Below are 18,354 nucleotides of genomic sequence, written 5' to 3'. Positions count from 1 at the left end.
GATTACTATGTGTTCGGCATGTTTCTCCTTGGGTTTATCCTGTATGGGACACTTTGCACTTCCTAGACTTGGGTGGCTATTTCCTTTCCCATGTTATGGAAATTTTCGACTATAATCTCTTCAAATATTTTCTCTGGTCCTTTCTCTCTCTCTTCTCCTTCTGGGACCCCTATAAAGCGAATGTTGTTGCATTTAATGTTGTCCCAGAGATCTCTTAGGCTGTCTTTATTTCTTTTCATTCTTTTTTTTTAATTCTGTTCCACAGCAGTGAATTCCACCATTCTGTCTTCCAGGTCACTTATCTGTTCTTCTGCCTCAGTTATTCTGCTATTGATTCCTTCTAGTGTAGTTTTCATTTCACTTATTGTATTGTTCATCTCTGTTTGTTTGTTCTTTAATTCTTCTAGATCTTTGTTAAACATTTCTTGCATCTTCTCGATCTTTGCCTCCGTTCTTTTTCCGAGGTCCTGGATCATCTTCACTATCATTATTCTGAATTCTTTTTCTGGAAGGTTGCCTATCTCCACTTCATTTAGTTTTTTTTCTGGGGTTTTATCTTGTTCCTTCATCTGGTACATAGTCCTCTGCCTTTTCATCTTGTCTATCTTTCTGTGAATGTGGTTTTTGTTCCACAGGCTGCAGGATTGTAGTTCTTCTTGCTTCTGCTGTCTGCCCTCTGGTGGATGAGGCCATCTAAGAGGCTTGTGCAAGTTTCCTGATGGGAGGGACTGGTGGTGGGCAGAGCTGACTGTTGCTCTGGTGGGCAGAGCTCAGTAAAACTTTAATCTGCTTGACTTCTCATGGGTGGGGCTGTGTTCCCTCCCTGTTGGTTGCTTGGCCCGAGGCAACCCAACACTGGAGCCTACCTGGGCTCTTTGGTGGGGCTAATGGCAGACTCTGGGAGGGCTCATGCAAAGGAGTACTTCCTGGTACTTCTGCTGCCAGTTTCCTTGTCCCCACGGTGAGCCACATCCACCCCCCGCCTCTGCAGGAGACCCTCCAACACTAGCTGGTAGGTCTGGTTCAGTCTCCCCTGGGATCACTGCTGCTTCCCCTGGGTCCCGATGTGCACACTACTTTGTGTGTGCCCTCCAAGAGTGGAGTCTCTGTTTCCCCCAGTCCTGTCAAAGTCCTGCAATCAAATCCCACTAGCCTTCAAAGTCTGATTCTCTAGGAATTCCTCCTCCCGTTGCTGGACCCCCAGGTTGGGAAGCCTGACGTGGGGCTCAGAACCTTCACTCCAGTGGGTGGACTTCTGTGTTATAAGTGTTCTCCAGTCTGTGAGTCACCCACCCAGCAGTTATGGGATTTGATTTTACTATGATTGCGCCCCTCCTACCAACTCATTGTGGCTTCTCCTTTGTCTTTGGATGTGGGGTATCTTTTTTGGTGAGTTCCAGTGTCCTCCTGTTGGTGATTGTCCAGCAGCTATTTGTGATTCTGGTGTTCTCGCAAGAGGGAGTGAGAGCACATCCTTCTACTCTGCCATCTTGGTTCAGGGCCCTGCCTTCCTTTCTCTTCTGTTCTGGGCTGAAATACTCCCCCTTCAGCAGGATCTCAACCTCCAGGGGGTACGATCAAAGCCTTTCTGGGTACAATGGACAGGGGGACCTGAAAGAGTCGCTTATGAAGGCCTGAAACATTATGTCCTTATTTTATTCTTTCTTTTATTCATTCATTCCACACACATTTACTGAGCACCAACTATGTGCCAGGCCCTATGCATTGCAGCTGGGTTACTTCCTCACCACATGATCCTCTCTCCTGACCTTCCATTTGCAGGGATAACTCCCAAGTGGCAGGGTTTCCATGACATATCAGAGGAATCCAGGATTTCAGAACAAATCTGTGTATGCTGACTGAAACAAAGTCTCAAAGTTCATGAAAGTTAGCTCTGAAATGTATAATAATTTACATGTAACAATACTTAATAATATTATATATATCACATAGTTATATAATAAATCCAGTTGGTCCCCACTTCCAGCATCTCTCCTTTTGTGTGCTTTTGTCACCTCCTCTTTGCCCTGCTGTCTCCCTCCGCCTGTGTGGAAATGTATTTTGACTTATCTTGACCTGGGTTTTTAATGTTGTCAGCCTGCCTTGGATTGATCTGCTGTCCTCTCCATACCCTCCAGAACCATTTACTACCTCTTCTCCCAAGGTCAGGGCTTCCCCACCCCCATCCCCTGCTAGCCAGCTCAGAAATAGAAGTCTTATCTCTTTCCCCGTTCAAGTCAGCTGGCAAATGTGAACAATATCTAAATTCATTATGCTGTCCTAAAGAAAGGGGCAGGGAGAAACTGGGATCTCCTTTCCAAATCAAGGAACCTAAAGCCCTGAAGGGTCAGGGGTCCTATAGCAACCTCAATCTCCCCCTCCCCCCACCCCCCAGCACTGGGCAAGGGCTGACACAGTGTTTGTTTTTGTTTTTGTTTTTTTTTAACATCTTTATTGGAGTATAATTGCTTTACGATGGTGTGTTAGTTTCTGCTGTATAACAAAGTGAATCAGCTATACGTATACATATATCCCCACATCCCCTCTCTCTTGCGTCTCCCTCCCACCCTCTCTATCCCACCCCTCCAGGTGGACACAAGGCACCGAGCTGATCTCCCTGTGCTATGCGGCTGCTTCCCACTAGCTATCTATTTTACATTTGGCAGTGTATATATGTCCATGCCACTCTCTCACTTCATCCCAGCTTACCCTTCCCCCTCCCCGTGTCCTCAAGTCCATTCTCTATGTCTGCGTCTTTATTCCTGTGCTGCCCCTAGGCTCTTCAGAACTTTTTTTTTTTTTTTTTTTTTTTTAGATTCTATATATATGTGTTAGCATACGGTATTTGTTTTTCTCTTTCTGACTTACTTCACTCTGGAGAGGGTGTGGAGAAAAGGGAACCCTCTTGCACTGTGGGTGGGAATGTAAATTGATACAGCCACTGTGCAGAACAGTATGGAGGTTCCTTAAAAAACTAAAAATAGAACTACCATACAACCCAGCAATCCCACTACTGGGCATATACCCGGAGAAAACCATAATTCAAAAAGAGTCATACACCACAATGTTCATTGCAGCTCTATTTACAATAGCCATGACATGACACAGGGTTTTTGAAGAGCATTGAGGATCCAAGGTATCCTCAGTTCACACACTAGCCCACAAGAGCCCCACTCAAACTGTGCTTCAGCCACTCCTGCACTCCCTTCCCCTCCGGGCTCACACCCTTACCTACTTCTTAGAGCATCTCATCCGCTGTCGTTTTGCCCCCGCAAAGAATACGACAGGGACCATTACTCTGCAGAACTTTACAAAGCTCATCCTGTGTGATTAAGATCCAGAAGGAATCAGCTTAGGCTTCTTCCTCCCTCTAGCCCCTCAGGATGAGACTCCCTCCCTTCTGCCTCCCTTCTCACCCTCCTCCCTCTCCCTCTTTGCTCTCCCTTGAAATCAGAGTAAATATTTGCAGTGTTTTCACCTCCTCTGGATACTGTCTCTCCTCACGGTAAGCTCAGCTCTGCCTCTTTCACCTTAGGCTTCTTGTGAGAGGAAAAGAAAAAGAACACAGGAATACTGCCTGCTTCCAGCACTGGGTCTGTCACAGCGAGGCAAGGAAGGCAGGTTGGGGAACTTAGTGGGGAATGGAGAGATGGGACAGGAAGGGGGTTAGGGGAGCTGATGACAGTTCTCAGCCCAGACCACATACTCAGGAGCTGTGAAGGTAAGCTCCAGCCCACATGCCTCAGGTGGAAAGGAAAGGCTCCAAAAGTTGTCATCCTTTCCCATTGTGAGTGATTTGCTTGGGATTATTACTGAAGTAATTCCATGGCTCTTTGCTACAGAGACTGGGTTTTCTAAGCCAAGTGAACTGGAGATCAAGTAAGGAGGTCTAGCAGTGGACAGAGAGAGGGGAACATTTTTAATGGAAACTTTAATTGGAATAATTGTAGATTCACACATAGTTATAAAATTTCATATCCAGCATATGGACATTTCTGCAATCCACCAATCCTATTCAGACTTCCCCAGTTTTACTTGTACCCGTGTGTGTGTGTGTGTGTGTGTGTGTGTGTGTGAAGTTTTATACAGTTTTATCACCTATGCTGGTTCACATCCCCCATCTCAGTCAAGGTACTGCACAGTTCCAACACCATAAGGGTCCCTCCCACTATATCTTTTATAACCACACCCCCCTCACTCTACCTCTACCCCGTCTGTAACCTCTGGCAACTATTTATCTGTCCTCCCTTTATAAAACGTTTTCATGTTTTTTAATGGTATATCAATGGGCTTATACAGTAGGCATCATTTGGAGATTGGCTTTTTCCATTTCATGTAATTCCTGGAGATTCATCCAAGTCCTGTGTATCAATGGTCCATTCCTTTTCCTTTCTGAGCAGTATTCCCTGGTATGGATGCATCCCAGTTATGATTAACAGTTTGCCTGTTGAGGGACATCGGGTTATTATAAATAAAGTTGCTGTTAACAGCCATGTGCAGGTTTTTGTGTGAACATAAGTTTTCATTTCTCTGGGATAAATACCTAAGAGTGCAATTGCCCATGTTCTCTTTTGGCTTTTCCATTTCTCCCTCTTTTTCCTTCTTCTGCCTCTCCCAGGGTAGAGATGTCAATACTCATGGTCCAAGGGCACCTGCCAGCCAGATAGCTAGGAAGTGCTTCATCATGAAACCCTTCTTGGGGCTGACAAAATTCTTGAGCTTATTAGCCTGAACCTGGAACTGTGCCCAGGGTGGCAGAATCCTCCATCCAAACCTCTCCTCCAGCCCTGGAATGTCTACAGCTGTTGAAAATGCAACTTCCTGGGCTTTGCTCATCAAGTTAAAAACTTGTCTGAGTGGAGTTGAAATTCAGGGAAGGAGGAGAGGGGTGTTATGGAAGCAGCATTGGGAGGTTGGAAGACCTGAGCTGAAATCTTGCCCTGGATAAGTCACTTCCTCTCACATCCTCCATTTCCTTGTCTTTAAAATAGCCTAGATGATCCCTACATTCTTCGAACTCTTACACTGTACTCATATTCATGGAAGAGAAGGAGGCTGACCAGTCCACACAAGGACTGAGCCCATCACAATGACTTTATTAACGTGGATTTCTGACCGACTGTGTAGGATCATCTTCTTTCCTGGGCCATCACAAGCCTTGCTTGAGCAAATACTCAGTGCGAAGCTCTGTGCTAGGTGCTGAAGATAAAACTATGCATAAGTCACAGGCTCTGGCCCTCAGGAGCTCAAAGTCAAGCCAAAAGTCCTCACCAAATTACATATGCTGGGTATGGTTCTATAAATACATTGCAAACCTCTTTATCCTATGTGGGAAATGATTAAACAATATAGTGCATTTGTTATGACAATCTGTTGCTTTAATAGCGCCCAGGGTAAGATAAGATTAAAAGGAGTGCCACAGAGGAGAGCAGGAGAATGTTTCATGTCTAGAAAGTAATGAAGACAGACCCCAGATACAAGAATGGTCTGGCTGTAAGTGGTGCAATCAAATTATATAAGGCTAAAATGAGCTTGACACAACTGGATTTCCATATGCAGCTCTCAACACCCAGTACTCACTCAAAGCAATAATAGCCACATCCTCAAATGATGAAGAACTTGCTTGAATGTAGACCTTGAGCTGAGGGGAGGGCTGGAGCAGGATCCCCAGGAAGGAGAACTGTCCTGCACCTGGAATGCATGTTCTTTGCTCAGAGAGAAGAGGAATGGTAGGGCTTACTTACCATCCTTTCTCTCCCTGCTTCCTCTTTTTATTCTCCGTCTAGAGGAGAGTTCTTCCCCAGTTTTACAGGCAGATCTTCTAGGCTCAAGTGCTGCCCTCTTTGCCATATTTAGAAACCAGGGGAGGTCATTGAATTGTCCCTGCAAGGACACAGTGGTCACAGGGGGACTTCCCAGGGAACAATAGCTATCGTGTGTTCTTTGTGCTTCTGTTGACAGCCTAAATCCAAGTCCTTGGCCTCCTTTTAGCAGATGAGCCAGCCCAGCAGGACACTTGGAGGGGACACTTCCCCATGCTGGGGAGAAGGTGACAAGAAATGAAAATTGCCACAATTTTCCAAGGACTCCTCTGTTCAGAGTCCATGCTGAAGTTAAATGTGGATTTTCCCAGAGGCAGAAGGAAGGACCCCTCTGCCCCAGAATAGGTTTGTGAGGCCTTGTGGGCTCTTCTTCCTGCAGCTGGGTCTAGATCCACAAGAGCCCAAACGTGAAGCTGCATTTTTTTTAAGCCAGCAGGAAGCCCTCTACCCACCCCTTCTCCCTCCCTCCCGGAGCCTCTTTCCTCTTAGGCTTCACACTGTGGCTGTGCGGCTGTCATGGTGACACTGATTATGGTTATTAGGAAGGAGAAGAGAAGTCAGCCTGTGCAGTGTGTCCGGCCTCTCCCACTGCCTCTGCAAGCAAGAGAAATGAGCTCGCGTGGTTGAGGTACCATGCGACCCTCGCACAGGATACTGCCGAAGGCTTCCAAGGATGGAGCTGGGAGATTCTCAGTCGCCGCAGCTAAAGCCAGGGTGGTGTATGGAAATGTGCTCCATCCTCTCCTCTCTCACACCCACATTGGGCCCCTTGTCACATGCACGTGCACCTACACTCGTTCCCACAGACATGCACAGCAAAATATACATGTATAGACACATCCCGAAGACAGACATGCAATTGTAAATTCTTCTATTGATTTACAAGTTACTAAGCACTGGGGATATATTCCCAGTGAACAGAACAAAAACCCCTGCCCTCAAGGAGTTTACATTCCTGTGGGGAAAGAGAGACAGTAGCAAGATAAATATGTAAAACATATACTACCTTAGTAATGAATGCTAAGGAAAAAATAGAAAGAGGGGAAGGAGTTGAGGGACACATATACACACTCCTTACTTTTCTTATAATTAACTGGTATTTGGGCACCTGCTGTATTCGGGGAATTGCACTGGACCGTAGGAGAGAATCAGGAGAGCTATAATATGGGCTCCTTTAAAGAACTTGCAGTCTGAGATGAGAAATACCCAAGTGCATTCAGTAGAATGGATAAAGGTCATGAAATTTGAGGAAGGAGGGAGGAATTTGATGAGTGATATTCCCCTGGCCAGGATCACACCCAGGCTGGAGAGACAAATGGAAACCCCTAGGCACTCTGACCATGACCATGCTCACTCTGTACAGGGGGGTCACAGCCTCTCTGACCCAGTCCCAGGTCTATAAACAGAGATCCCTGCGGGGGGGAAGAAGCAGCTTCCTCCCCTTCATCAGACATCACCTGGGAACCCAACCTCGCTGGGACAGCCCACTGTCGCTGGCTTGGCCAGGCTCACTGTTTTTTTGTCTCTCAGACTCCCTCACTCTTTTATTCTCTCTGCCAATCACAGAAGGCCCGCCTTGCCAGGATCCGTGTGGCCAAAACAGGGAGCTCCAATGCCTACCTGCACAGCAAGCGCAATGGACTCCTCAACGAGGCGCTGGAGCTGATGGTAGGTGCCTGGGGGACTTGGGGTGGGGAGATGGAGGGGAGGATGGAGGGCATCAGCGCTCCCACCCCAAAGCCCCAAACTTTCCCCAGGTAGCAGCCACCCTCCACATACGTCTTCCATAGGTTTATCATCATCACCCCTAAACCCCCTTTAGCTCAAGGGCTCCCAGCCAAAGGCTAGCATCGTCTAGGGTGACCCTAAAATTTGGTTCATCCAGATTTTTCCAGTCCCCCCTCCCTTCTGTGGAGAAATGAAGGAGATGGAGGGAAGGAGAGCCACCAGCTTTATACTCAGTGTCTCCTCTTTTCCTCCTAGGGCACCCCGGAAGAAGAGCACATGGGCAAGACCACCTCACTCATCGAGAGCCAGCACCATCACCTGCTGCACTGCCTGGAAAAAACCACTGTGAGTCCCAGCCCAGCGCCACCTCCCTTCTCACCCCTGACCCCTGACCCTTTTCTGAGGTCAGAACTTACAGAGTGAGAACTCTGTCCTCACGTCCTCACCCCAGGCTTCAGAAGTCAAAGTTTGTCCCCTTAGATCCAAAGAGTAGCGATGAGGTCTCTATCAGCCCTCAGGAAGAAGACCCCAAGGAGTGGGGCAAAGTCGCCAGGGTCAGGAGGCCCGCAGCACAGAGGAGGCCATTCCCCCAGTCTTTCCACACACACCCTACATCTGTCCTCACAGCCCATTTCTAAGTTACTGAGGCCTAAGGTCTCTGCCTATCAGTTTCTCAGTTCTGATGGGCATCCCTCTTCAAAGCTAGGGCTGAATTTATACTAGATTACTGCAGGACAGCAGAGAAGAATGTCAGCTTTTGTCCTATCCATGGGGCTAGGTTGATGCAATTTGTGGGTCCCTTTTCTCCTTCCATTCCACTTGGAACAGGAGAGAGTCAATGAACGAGGCACTGCATATATTTCTCTAGCCAGGGATTTTACCAGGACCACCCCATCTCAGTCACCCTGCAATTCCCAGGGAATTCAGATTCTGAAAGGCTGATTGCTAAAAATGAGTCATGGCTTAGGGTGCCCCAGCTGGAATGTGGAATGATGCTTGTGCCTCACCAACAGACTGAAAGGAAGGGCAGTGGGGTCAACCCTGGAGCCTTGGCAAAAAGTGTTAGGAATAGTAGGTAGGGAGGAGAAGTTAGGCTGGACAACCAAAGAGAGACAAAGAGAAACTCCTTCTTGTTCTTTTCTAGGACCTCCTTCCCCAAAAAGCCTATGGTCAGGGCTCAGCACACTAAGGAAGGAACTGTCTAATTCTCAGTGTTCCATGTCCTGGCCTCCCAGATGTGGGGGAAGTAGATGTTAGGTGACTCTTAGTATGGACAACTGTGGACACTGTGGATGGCAGCTGAACCCAGTGAGGGCTTCCAATGTGGGAAGGTACTCTGAAAACCCTAGTTTCCAGGACTTATCCAATGTTTCTTAGTGTCAAGAACCATATAGGCGTATCTAGAATTTCTCTCAAAGACTCAGAGCTTGCCAAAGAAATAGGCCTGGACCCAACTGCCCTTTCCAAGTTGCATGTGCTGGGTGGAATGTGTAAGTTGAAAGGATATGGGAGAAAATATTTGGGTTTGAAGTGATGGAATGTTGGCATTGAAGGGGTGGAATGCTGAATTTGAAGGAAAGAATGTCGGATTGTGGGGATACTGGAATTAAAGAGATGGAATGCTGGATTTTAGGTGAGGAATGTTGGACTCAAGGGGTGGAATGTTGGGACAAAGGAGGAAGAATGCTGGGAGCAAGGGATGGAATGTCGGACTGGAAGGGTGGAATGCTGGGATTGAGAGATCGAATGTCAAAACTGAGCCTGGGAATGCTGGAATGTACAATCAATGGTGTTTTTATCTTCTGTTGGCATGTTGTCCTGTAGGGGTTGTCCTATCTTGTGGATGATCCCCTGTTATCTGTACGAACCTCCACCATCAAGGTATAACTTTTTAAAATTTCAATTGATGTTTTTCTCTCTGATTCTTCTGAGTCTGTAGAGTCTCCTCTTCTTACCCCCTGGTCTGGCTCTCTGCATGTGCTGTTGATTCTTCTTGGGTTTATCCTACCTCTGCTGTCACACCCAGTACCAGCTCAGGCTTCCAGTTTTTTTTTGTGCCTTTCTGCTTCCCTTTTTTGACCTCCCCAGGGGCTTGGAGGGGTGGTGGAACATGGCACCAATGTTGGTACCTTGTAAGTGTCCATGTGGCACATCTGTCTGTGCCACCCGCCCAGCTCTATGGGGACTCCTGGTATTGGCTGTCAGGGCTGGTCTCTCTCTCAACTCTGTTCTCATGCTACTTCTCTTCAGACTTTCTCCTCACTCTGGCAGCCTTGGCCAGACCATTCATGGCATAGATGTTTAGTCACCTTGGCTAAACAGCCATATTTTAGTTATCCTGGGCTCCACTCCACCCCATCCTGGTGGCCTCCATCAGGAGTCTGTTACCATCCCCTTCCCATGCTTACACTTGACTTAGGGAATCCTGTGCCTGTAGGTATATTAAGGAGCCATACCCCATAACTAGGTGGAAAAAAATGAGTAATCAAAAGAAATCATAACCCTGAGTGTGTGACCGCATTGGCCTTCAAGAGCAAAGCTCTCCCAGTACTGTGAATAATCCAGTGCCTTTAAAAACTTATGTCTCACACTTGCCCAGGCTCCATAAGGATCTCACCCAGTAAATCCAGAAAAGACAACCCAGCATACCCACTACCCATAGTTAGTGACTCCTTACCTGCCGCTCCCTGCAACCCCCCCCCCCACCAGAAGATCCTGTCAAAGCCTGCAAAGTCACTTAAGTCTTTGCTTCTAGCTCTGAGGATGCCACTAAGTCCCTCCATGTCCTCCGTATCCCTTCAGCCAAAGCTGTAGATGAAGTGAATATCACATCATGATTTCACAACCGCAGTCTGCGCCCTCCAGTCTGATGACCAGGGCTGTCAATGGGAATCTCTTCCTTCCTTCATTTGATGCCTGTGGGATATCCCCCATGTCCTGAATGCTTATCTGTGCTCCAGGCAGCTGGGAGCCCTTCTCCCAAGGCCCAGAACAGAGACAGGCAGCTATACAGAGTACGGGGGCTCATCCCCCTCCTCCTCTTTCCTATCTCCTTCTCCTACCTCTTCTCCCTCTGCCTCCCACAGAACCACGAGTTTATAGATGAACAGATGTTTGAGCAGAACTGCATGGAGAGTTCAATGCAGAACTACCCATCCACCCGGAGTCCCTCACTGTCCAGCCACCCGGGCCTCATGACCACCTGCTGCTCCCGTCGTAGTAAGAAAACCACACACCTGCCCAATTCCAACCTGCCGGCCACCCGCCTGCGCAGCATGCAAGAGCTCAGCACCATCCACATCCAGGGCAGCGAGCAGCCGTCCCTCACTACCAGGTGGGTGGCTCCCATCCCCATCACTCCCTAAGGCCTGAGACGCTCCCTTCACAGAGTGAAAGGCTCTCAGCATTAGGAGACCCCTGGGGGTCCTCAGCCTTCTCTCCCCCTTATCTAATGCATGAGCCCCTCACCTCACCTTCCTCTCCCCACCTTCCTTCTCATCCTTGCAAGTTAACCCAAAGGCCCCTCATATGCTTTGGAGGATACTGTAGCAGGTGTAGGCCCAATGTGGGGTTAGATACCAGAAAAAATAAGAACAACAACAACAAAAATCCATAAATGACTTACCCTAGTGCAAAGAATGGACTGTTTTCTCAAGACAATAATTTTCACAATTGTGAAATAATACGAAATTTCGGCTTATCCCAGGCTGATTTTGAATCACAGACTGACTCTCTACTTATATGTAGGCCACTTCCCACTACCTCCAATGAGTGGCAAGGAATTCAGGGAAACCAAAATCAAATGCCACAAGTGATAGGAAAAAAATCCACTGGAGGGAAAAACGTATACTCTGAATTCCAAAGCCCAGTATACATGACTTTTGCAATTCGGGGTAGTTTGGGAATAATAATCAGAATGGATAATTACAGGCCAGTTACCAAAAGCAGAGATGGAGGGACACCCAAATCACCTCCCGGTTACTGTGAGCTAGACAGGTAGAGAGAGGATCAAGGAAGCTTTGGGACATTAGCAAGACGAACCATCATCAACTCACTTTTTTTTTAATCCCAGTCGTTCCAGCCTTAATTTGAAAGCAGACGACGGACTGAGACCAAACTGCAAAACATCCCAGATCACCACAGCCATCATCAGCATTCCTACTCCCCCAGCGCTAACCCCAGAGGGGGAAGGTCGGCCACCCCCTGCCAGCCCAGGCTCCAACACGAACATTCCTGCCATAGCCAGCAATGTTGTCAAGGTCTCCGCCTTGTAAAACCACTGGACAGAGGGCCAGTGCGGGTAGTGGGAGTGAAGGGGGCTGGCATGTTGGTGGGTGGCCACTGTGACCACTCCCTCCCCCTCCCCCACTATTTCTGCCCACCCTGTTGCACCCCCAACACTGAAACCTGTGCCTGGAAGGAGAAAGAGGCAGCAAAGGGGCACCTGAGGTTCACTGCTGCTAGCGTGGACATAGCCCTGTGCCACTGCATCTCACAGGGGCCAGAGGAAAGGGAGGGCGGGTGGGGTAGGGATGGGACTGTGCGGGCATAAGCTGTGAGCCAGGACAGGGCCCGGAGGGGGGAGCCTCAGACCAAATAACCATTGTTTCTGGAGACCCCAGTGAGGAAAATACAAGACCAAGAGCAGCACAGAGGCCGAGTTGTCACATGCAAAACAGGAAGAAAATATAACACTGTGTATTTAAGCACCTTTTTCAAGGCTCTTAATGGATAATATTTATTCATGGGAAAAGGTGGAAAACAAAAACACCAACGGAGTTTTGTGAAATGTTTTTCTCCATGGACCCAATACCTTTGAACCAAAACAATGCATTTTGTGAGGGGGTTTGTTTTTTTTTTTTTTTTCTCCTTTTATAGCAAAAGCTTTTAGGCTAAGAAGTCAGTTACTGCTGAGTTCTCTCTCCGTTCCCCCAGGTAGGTGAGGTCGACTGAGCCTGGGCCCCACTGCCCAGCTGACCTGCACAGAGCTGCCACGTGACCACACAGCAACACTCACCCTCTGTCTGCCCCTGTCTCCTTTGTCTCTGTACCTCTCTGCTTCACCCCCCGGCTGTTTTTCTCTGTGTCCAGCCATCTGTCTCCACATGGACCCCAGTGATCCTGAGACATGTTAGTAAAGCCTTCTCCACTGCCAAGCACCTGCAGACTCGTGCCAAGGACGTGAATGCAGTGGTGGAAGAGAAAAGAATAAAGCAAAAATGGGCATTTAGGGATGAGAGAAGTCCACCTTAAAGAACAGAGTGCTTCCCTTGTGGTTGGAACCACTGGTGTTGTTTGAAGTTTCCATTTCTGGGGAAGAAAGGAAATGACCAGATTTATCTCACTGGGATCTTGGAAAAGGAAATAGCCAGCACCTGAGAGGCACAGGCAATGCCACTGTGTGCCAGTGAAGAGAGAACAGAAGAATCCAGGGCTCCCAGCTGCAGTCAGCCCCTGTGGCACCTTGCTCTGTACCCTTCTTTCAGGACCCACCATAAAGCCCATCCAGAGCTCTGACAAGAGGCCCCATGAGCAGTTTCCCGCAGAGAAGGCAGCGGTACGGGGACCAAGCTTCTGACTTATCTCACACCTGAGGCAACTCCCACGGAGGCTGCAGAAGGTTAAGCCTGTGTGCCTCACGAAGGATGCTCCAAAGCGTGAAATCAAGTAAGAGAATATAGATGATTCTTATCTGGTCTGAATGATGCCTTGAGATCTGAAGAGTCTTCAGGCCTGATGTCCCTGAAGATAACTGAAATGGGGGAGAAGCCTGATCACCTCCCTGCAAGTGAGGAAGTGAATATTATTTTTGGAAAACCTGGACACATTTCTGTGCAAGTGGTTTGCATCCTGATGGGGCTGGGAACAGCATTTCTGGAATCCAATCAATTTTCACTGCTTTTAAGCAGAGCAGGTGGGCCTCGGGGTTAGTGACCAGTCCCTTTCCGCCTTGCCCAGTCTCCAGCTACCCTATTGCAGTCTCTCTAGCCTGGACTCTGAGACACAGGAGCTCCTTGGGAACTCTTTATCCATTCAACAGCTTAGTGGTTAGCTGTTTAATGGTAGGCCAAGAATTTTTCTGCCCACCTCAGCCATCCAGAAGAGTTTCACTAGCTGGGAACCTAATGACACCTTCAATGGGCTTCCCTATGACCCCAGCTCTACTGACCCTGTAGAAGGAGAAAGTCAAAGGGTTGTGAGGCGGCACCTAACCAGAATGTGAGCAGAAGCGCAGAGGAGACGGAGACTTCTCCTCTACGCTATCCTCACTGACCACCGACTGCGTCCCTTCTCTGGGTCTGGCCTCAAGGATTTCCCCCTAACCCGAGAATGGGGTGGTCTGGCCCTCTGAGCTTATGGTGTAAAGTAGGCAGAAAAGCTTTACAATTACAGAGGAATACGTGTGTACACACAAACACACAACAACCTAAACACACTTGCATACTTAATCCCATTCACGTCATCCACACATCTCATTAGGGAAGGCAGAGGACCGGGCTGGACTCCATTTAGAGGGCAGGCAAAGGACTAGAAAAGGAATTTTTCTTTTGAAAGAATGGGTAATGGAACAAAGTTAAACAAGGTTTAAGTTTCTAAGTATATATCATAGGAACTGAATGGGGGTAAAGGATAAAGACGTAAATAGGAACATGGTTACACACACATACGAACTGCCTGTGTTTAAGAACAGGTCATCACAGAGTTAGAATAATGACTGCTCCAGCCCAGGACCTGTTTGGTAGTGCACCAGGGGAGCTTACTAGTGGTTCCCACAAACATTAATGAAATTAAAAAAATCATGTCCCAAATAATTTCCCATTTTTTTGACTCTAATGAACTGAATGTTTTGTATTTCTTCAATTTCATTTCCAAATCCCACATTACGCCAGTTCCTAAACCACCATTATTAGACTAACCCCTTCATCTCCATCCCCCAATGTAGCCTTAGCCAAAGATGAGAGACCCAGTTCACACCAGAAAATGGCTCATCTACACAACAGAATAGAGCAAGACTACACTGCTAAAGGGCATTTGTAAGTAAAAAGAAGGTCCAAAGTGTGCCAAATCAGTTGAATGTCTAACTCATTGGCCAGTGACTGAAGAACCAGGATATTACCAGGGTTTTCAGGGGGCAATGGCTTTCTGGTGAAATGACTCGAGCTTTCATAGTTCATGAACCACTTCAGCATAATAGAAGATTTACAAAACTACCTATCCCATTCAAGCCTACTCAACATTAGGGAGGGTTAAAAACAAACCAACCAACCAACCAATAAGCTACATTGAAATGAATGGAAACTTAGAAAACATGGAATAGAGTGAATCAGAACTAGAAGAGATTAAAGAATATCTAAGTCATTTTACAGTATAGAAGGCTGAGGCCCAGAGAAATTAAGTGACCTACTCAAGGTCACGCAGTTATTTAATGACAGGACTGGGACCAGAACCCAAGTCCCTTGTCTATTAGTCTAATGCTTTTCCCTTCACCCACTGCCTCTCAGAGCAACGATGCTTCAGAGAAGACCCATCAGAGATTACTTGCTATAACTAGAGACATAGTCTTATGTGAATGTCAATTATTACTTGGACACAGCCCTTGGAAACCACTGACTGTACTAATACAAACCATACTTTGGAAACCACCATCCACTAGATATAACTAGCTATGGACTATCAATTCTGTCAAAAATAGGTGAGTAAGTGAATAGTCAGGTTTTTTCAGTCAAATGCTGTCTCTCCTCGATGAAGAGTGGGCTAGGACAACATTTTAAAGCATACCTTCTATAGTCCTTTTAATCCTTTCCACAACCTCTGGTGGTAGTAGATCAAGTACCTAAATCCTTGATTCACAGAGAAGAAAACAGGCAGAAAGAAGCTGAGTGACATTCAAGTTCACATGGCAAGTTAGTGGCAGAACTATGTTTGCAATCCAGGGCTTAGACATCTTGTCCCGGGACTTTTTCCTCTACATCATGTTGCATTACTCTGAGGATTGCTTATATATTTTAATATCTGGATTTCAAGGCAGGTGATTAGGGAGAGGAAGCATTATACTCAAAACCACCCTGAACCAGGACCTCCAGAAGCAAACTCTGTACTATTTCTCCTTCATCCCCTCTTTTCATAACTAGTGTCAAGCTCAAGACTAACTGCATAGAATCCTGTTCAAAAGACTAGATAGTCTCAATGATAGTTGAACACATGAGTCTACAGTCATACAGGAGTATAAAGTCAGCAAGTAGAAAAGTGAAATTAAGAAAAATAATTTGAACAGAAATTAAAGAGGATAGTTAATGCTGATCGACAATTAACAAAAAAAGTCAACTTGTGGATATGTTGAGGACTTAACCCAGTTTTCAAACTATGATTCCTGCAGTTTGGGATCATGTCACTTGTTAGAATATTGGCAGGGAAAGTACATTGAAAGATGTACCTAGATTTTTTTCCTTATCTTTTTTTTTTTAACTTTGCAGAGGTAGTGGTTGAAATTTATCTAAACCTAGATGTTTAGGTAATTAATGAATTCTAGTGATCCCGGTTCCCTCATTTCAATTACCAGGTAACTACAAGGCAGAAAGATCCTAATGCTGTTAATCTAAGGCAATATTTGTTTCCCTTCTAATCTAGTTGGCATGGTAACCATGACAAACAGGAACCAAAAAGACTTTTATTTTCCCTTTCTGATGTCCTTATGAAATCTCAGCATTTGCAACGCTTTAAAATGATTGAAGGAAAGGCGTTGTTATGACCCATCACCCTCGGAGCCCAAAGAGCATCATGAAGAGCATCATTAGAACTAAGAGAAAGTGGATCAGAAAAAGAAACAGCTTTAAAGGGGTTCCTTTTGAGTCTTGTTTTCTACTCAGAATGTTCTATGTTTTTCTCATCAAGTGTGGGAATGAATTTGTCTTAGCAGGTTACTTAACTACACTGGATGATGTCACACTAACCAGTGTAGGGCACTGACCCAAGTCCTGGGGGGCTCCTTGGACCAACAGACTATTTTACAAACCTGGGTGGTGGGAGGGATGGTATATTTTTGATAATCAGACATTCCAATGTAATGTTTTCCTTAGAGGTCACCCTCCCCCATTAATGTTATCGTGAAAAACATCAAGTGTGTTCTTTTCTATTTTCATATAATAAATGGGCTTTGCTTACCAACATCACAATGGCAAAGAAGAAATACTGTACAAAACTGCAGGAAGATAAACATGTGAAAACTTTCTATGGGGAAAAAAAAAACTCTTGAGTTTCCTGTCATCTTCTTTTGAAACTGTAGTGCATATGTTAAAATGTATATCATTTACAGTATTGAGTCATGTGCCACTGCTGTACCTGATGTATCCAATCTGGATTAAACAAACTATGTGCCGCAAACCCTAACATGATTACGATTGTTTATTTTAATACCAGTTCTCCTGCTATACATTAGAAAATAGGGTAATTTTGCTTTGGGGGAAGTTTTTTTTTTTTTAAACATCTTTATTGGAGTATAATTGCTTTACGAGGTGTGTTAGTTTCTGCTGTATAACAAGGTGAATCAGCTATACATATACATGTATCCCCGTATCTCCTCCCTCTTGCGTCTCCCTCCCACCCTCCCTATCCCACCCTTCTAAGTGGTCACAAAGCACCGAGCTGATCTCCCTGTGCTATGCGGCTGCTTCCCACTAGCTATCTATTTCACATTGGTAATGTATATATGTCCATGCCACTCTCTCACTTCGTCCCAGCTTACCCTTCCTCCTCCTGGTGTCCTCAAGTCCATTCTCTATGTCTGTCTTTATTCCTGCCCTGCCACTAGGTTTATCACTACCTTTTTTTTTTAAGATTCCATATATTTGAACAGAGACTTTCTTCCTTGCCAGAAGACTCACAGAATCTCAGAAGAGTACTTAAGGTCTAGTCTCATCTTCCCTTCCCTGCCCTCCCTCAATGCAAGCAACTCCTCTATGACATCTGAGACGGTTCTTGCCTGCTTGTATGCTTTAGTCATGGATGTTCACTAACAGGGAAAGCATTTGATTACATTTGCCAACAGCTCTATTTTGAGACACAGCCCTGTATTACTGAAAGAAAATATGCTTTTAATCTGCACTGGTTCTGCTGAGAATACACTGAATATACACTCCTTCATCTAAACCAATGTCTCAAACTAAAAACTCAAAATTAAATGCTATACAGGGTATAGCAGAAAGCTTGGAAATCAGATGACAGAGGCCCTTAGGTTCTATCACTTACTTATATGGCTTCACATCAGTCTCTTCTCTCTTGGCTTCAGTTTGTTTCCTCCTCTTAAAAATGAGGGGATTGGGGGCTTCCCTGGCGGCGCAGTGGTTGAGAATCTGCCTGCTAATGCAGGGGACACGGGTTCGAGCCCTGGTCTCGGAAGATCCCACATGCCGCGGAGCAACTGGGTCTGTGAGCCACAACTACTGAGCCTGCGCGTCTGGAGCCTGTGCTCCGCAACAAGAGAGGCCACGATAGTGAGAGGCCCGCGCACCGCGATGAAGAGTGGCCCCCGCTTGCCGCAACTGGAGAAAGCCCTCGCACAGAAACGAAGACCCAACACAGTCAAAAATAAATAAATAAATTAAAAAAAAAAAAAAAGGGGGATTGGATTAGATATCCTGAAGATCTGTTCTAACCTTAATAATTCTGGTTTAGGTAGTGAGAGCAAAAGGCATTTTCATATTTCACCGTAATGTGGCAAGAACAACGGGGATTCGATTTCCCCACAACAACCAGATTCCAACAGATGAAAACTGAAATAGAAATGGAAGGTTAAGGCCAATGCGTG

At 46.3% G+C, this 18,354-nt stretch overlaps 1 protein-coding gene across 3 annotated transcripts in view; it reads left to right on the top strand.

Moving 5' to 3' along the window:
* The window catches only part of KCND3 (potassium voltage-gated channel subfamily D member 3), a 230,932-nt gene extending 218,881 nt beyond the window's left edge, over positions 1-12,051 (top strand). For 2 of the 3 annotated variants that reach the window (XM_036832742.1, XM_036832751.1), the window contains exons 4-8: positions 7,389-7,490; positions 7,806-7,895; positions 9,375-9,431; positions 10,637-10,884; positions 11,623-12,051. In XM_036832742.1, coding sequence (XP_036688637.1) covers positions 7,389-7,490; positions 7,806-7,895; positions 9,375-9,431; positions 10,637-10,884; positions 11,623-11,824 — 699 coding nt within the window. In that variant the 3' untranslated portion in view covers positions 11,825-12,051. The remainder of the gene's footprint in view (positions 1-7,388; positions 7,491-7,805; positions 7,896-9,374; positions 9,432-10,636; positions 10,885-11,622) is intronic. The other variant, XM_036832760.1, reaches the window with a different exon arrangement.
* Positions 12,052-18,354: the final 6,303 nt, after the last annotated feature.

This window comes from Balaenoptera musculus, chromosome 1 (assembly GCF_009873245.2).
Source record: "Balaenoptera musculus isolate JJ_BM4_2016_0621 chromosome 1, mBalMus1.pri.v3, whole genome shotgun sequence".
Classification (NCBI taxonomy): domain Eukaryota; kingdom Metazoa; phylum Chordata; class Mammalia; order Artiodactyla; family Balaenopteridae; genus Balaenoptera; species Balaenoptera musculus.
Note: the sequence above shows the minus strand (reverse complement) of the source record. Positions and strands in the feature narration are given on the sequence as shown.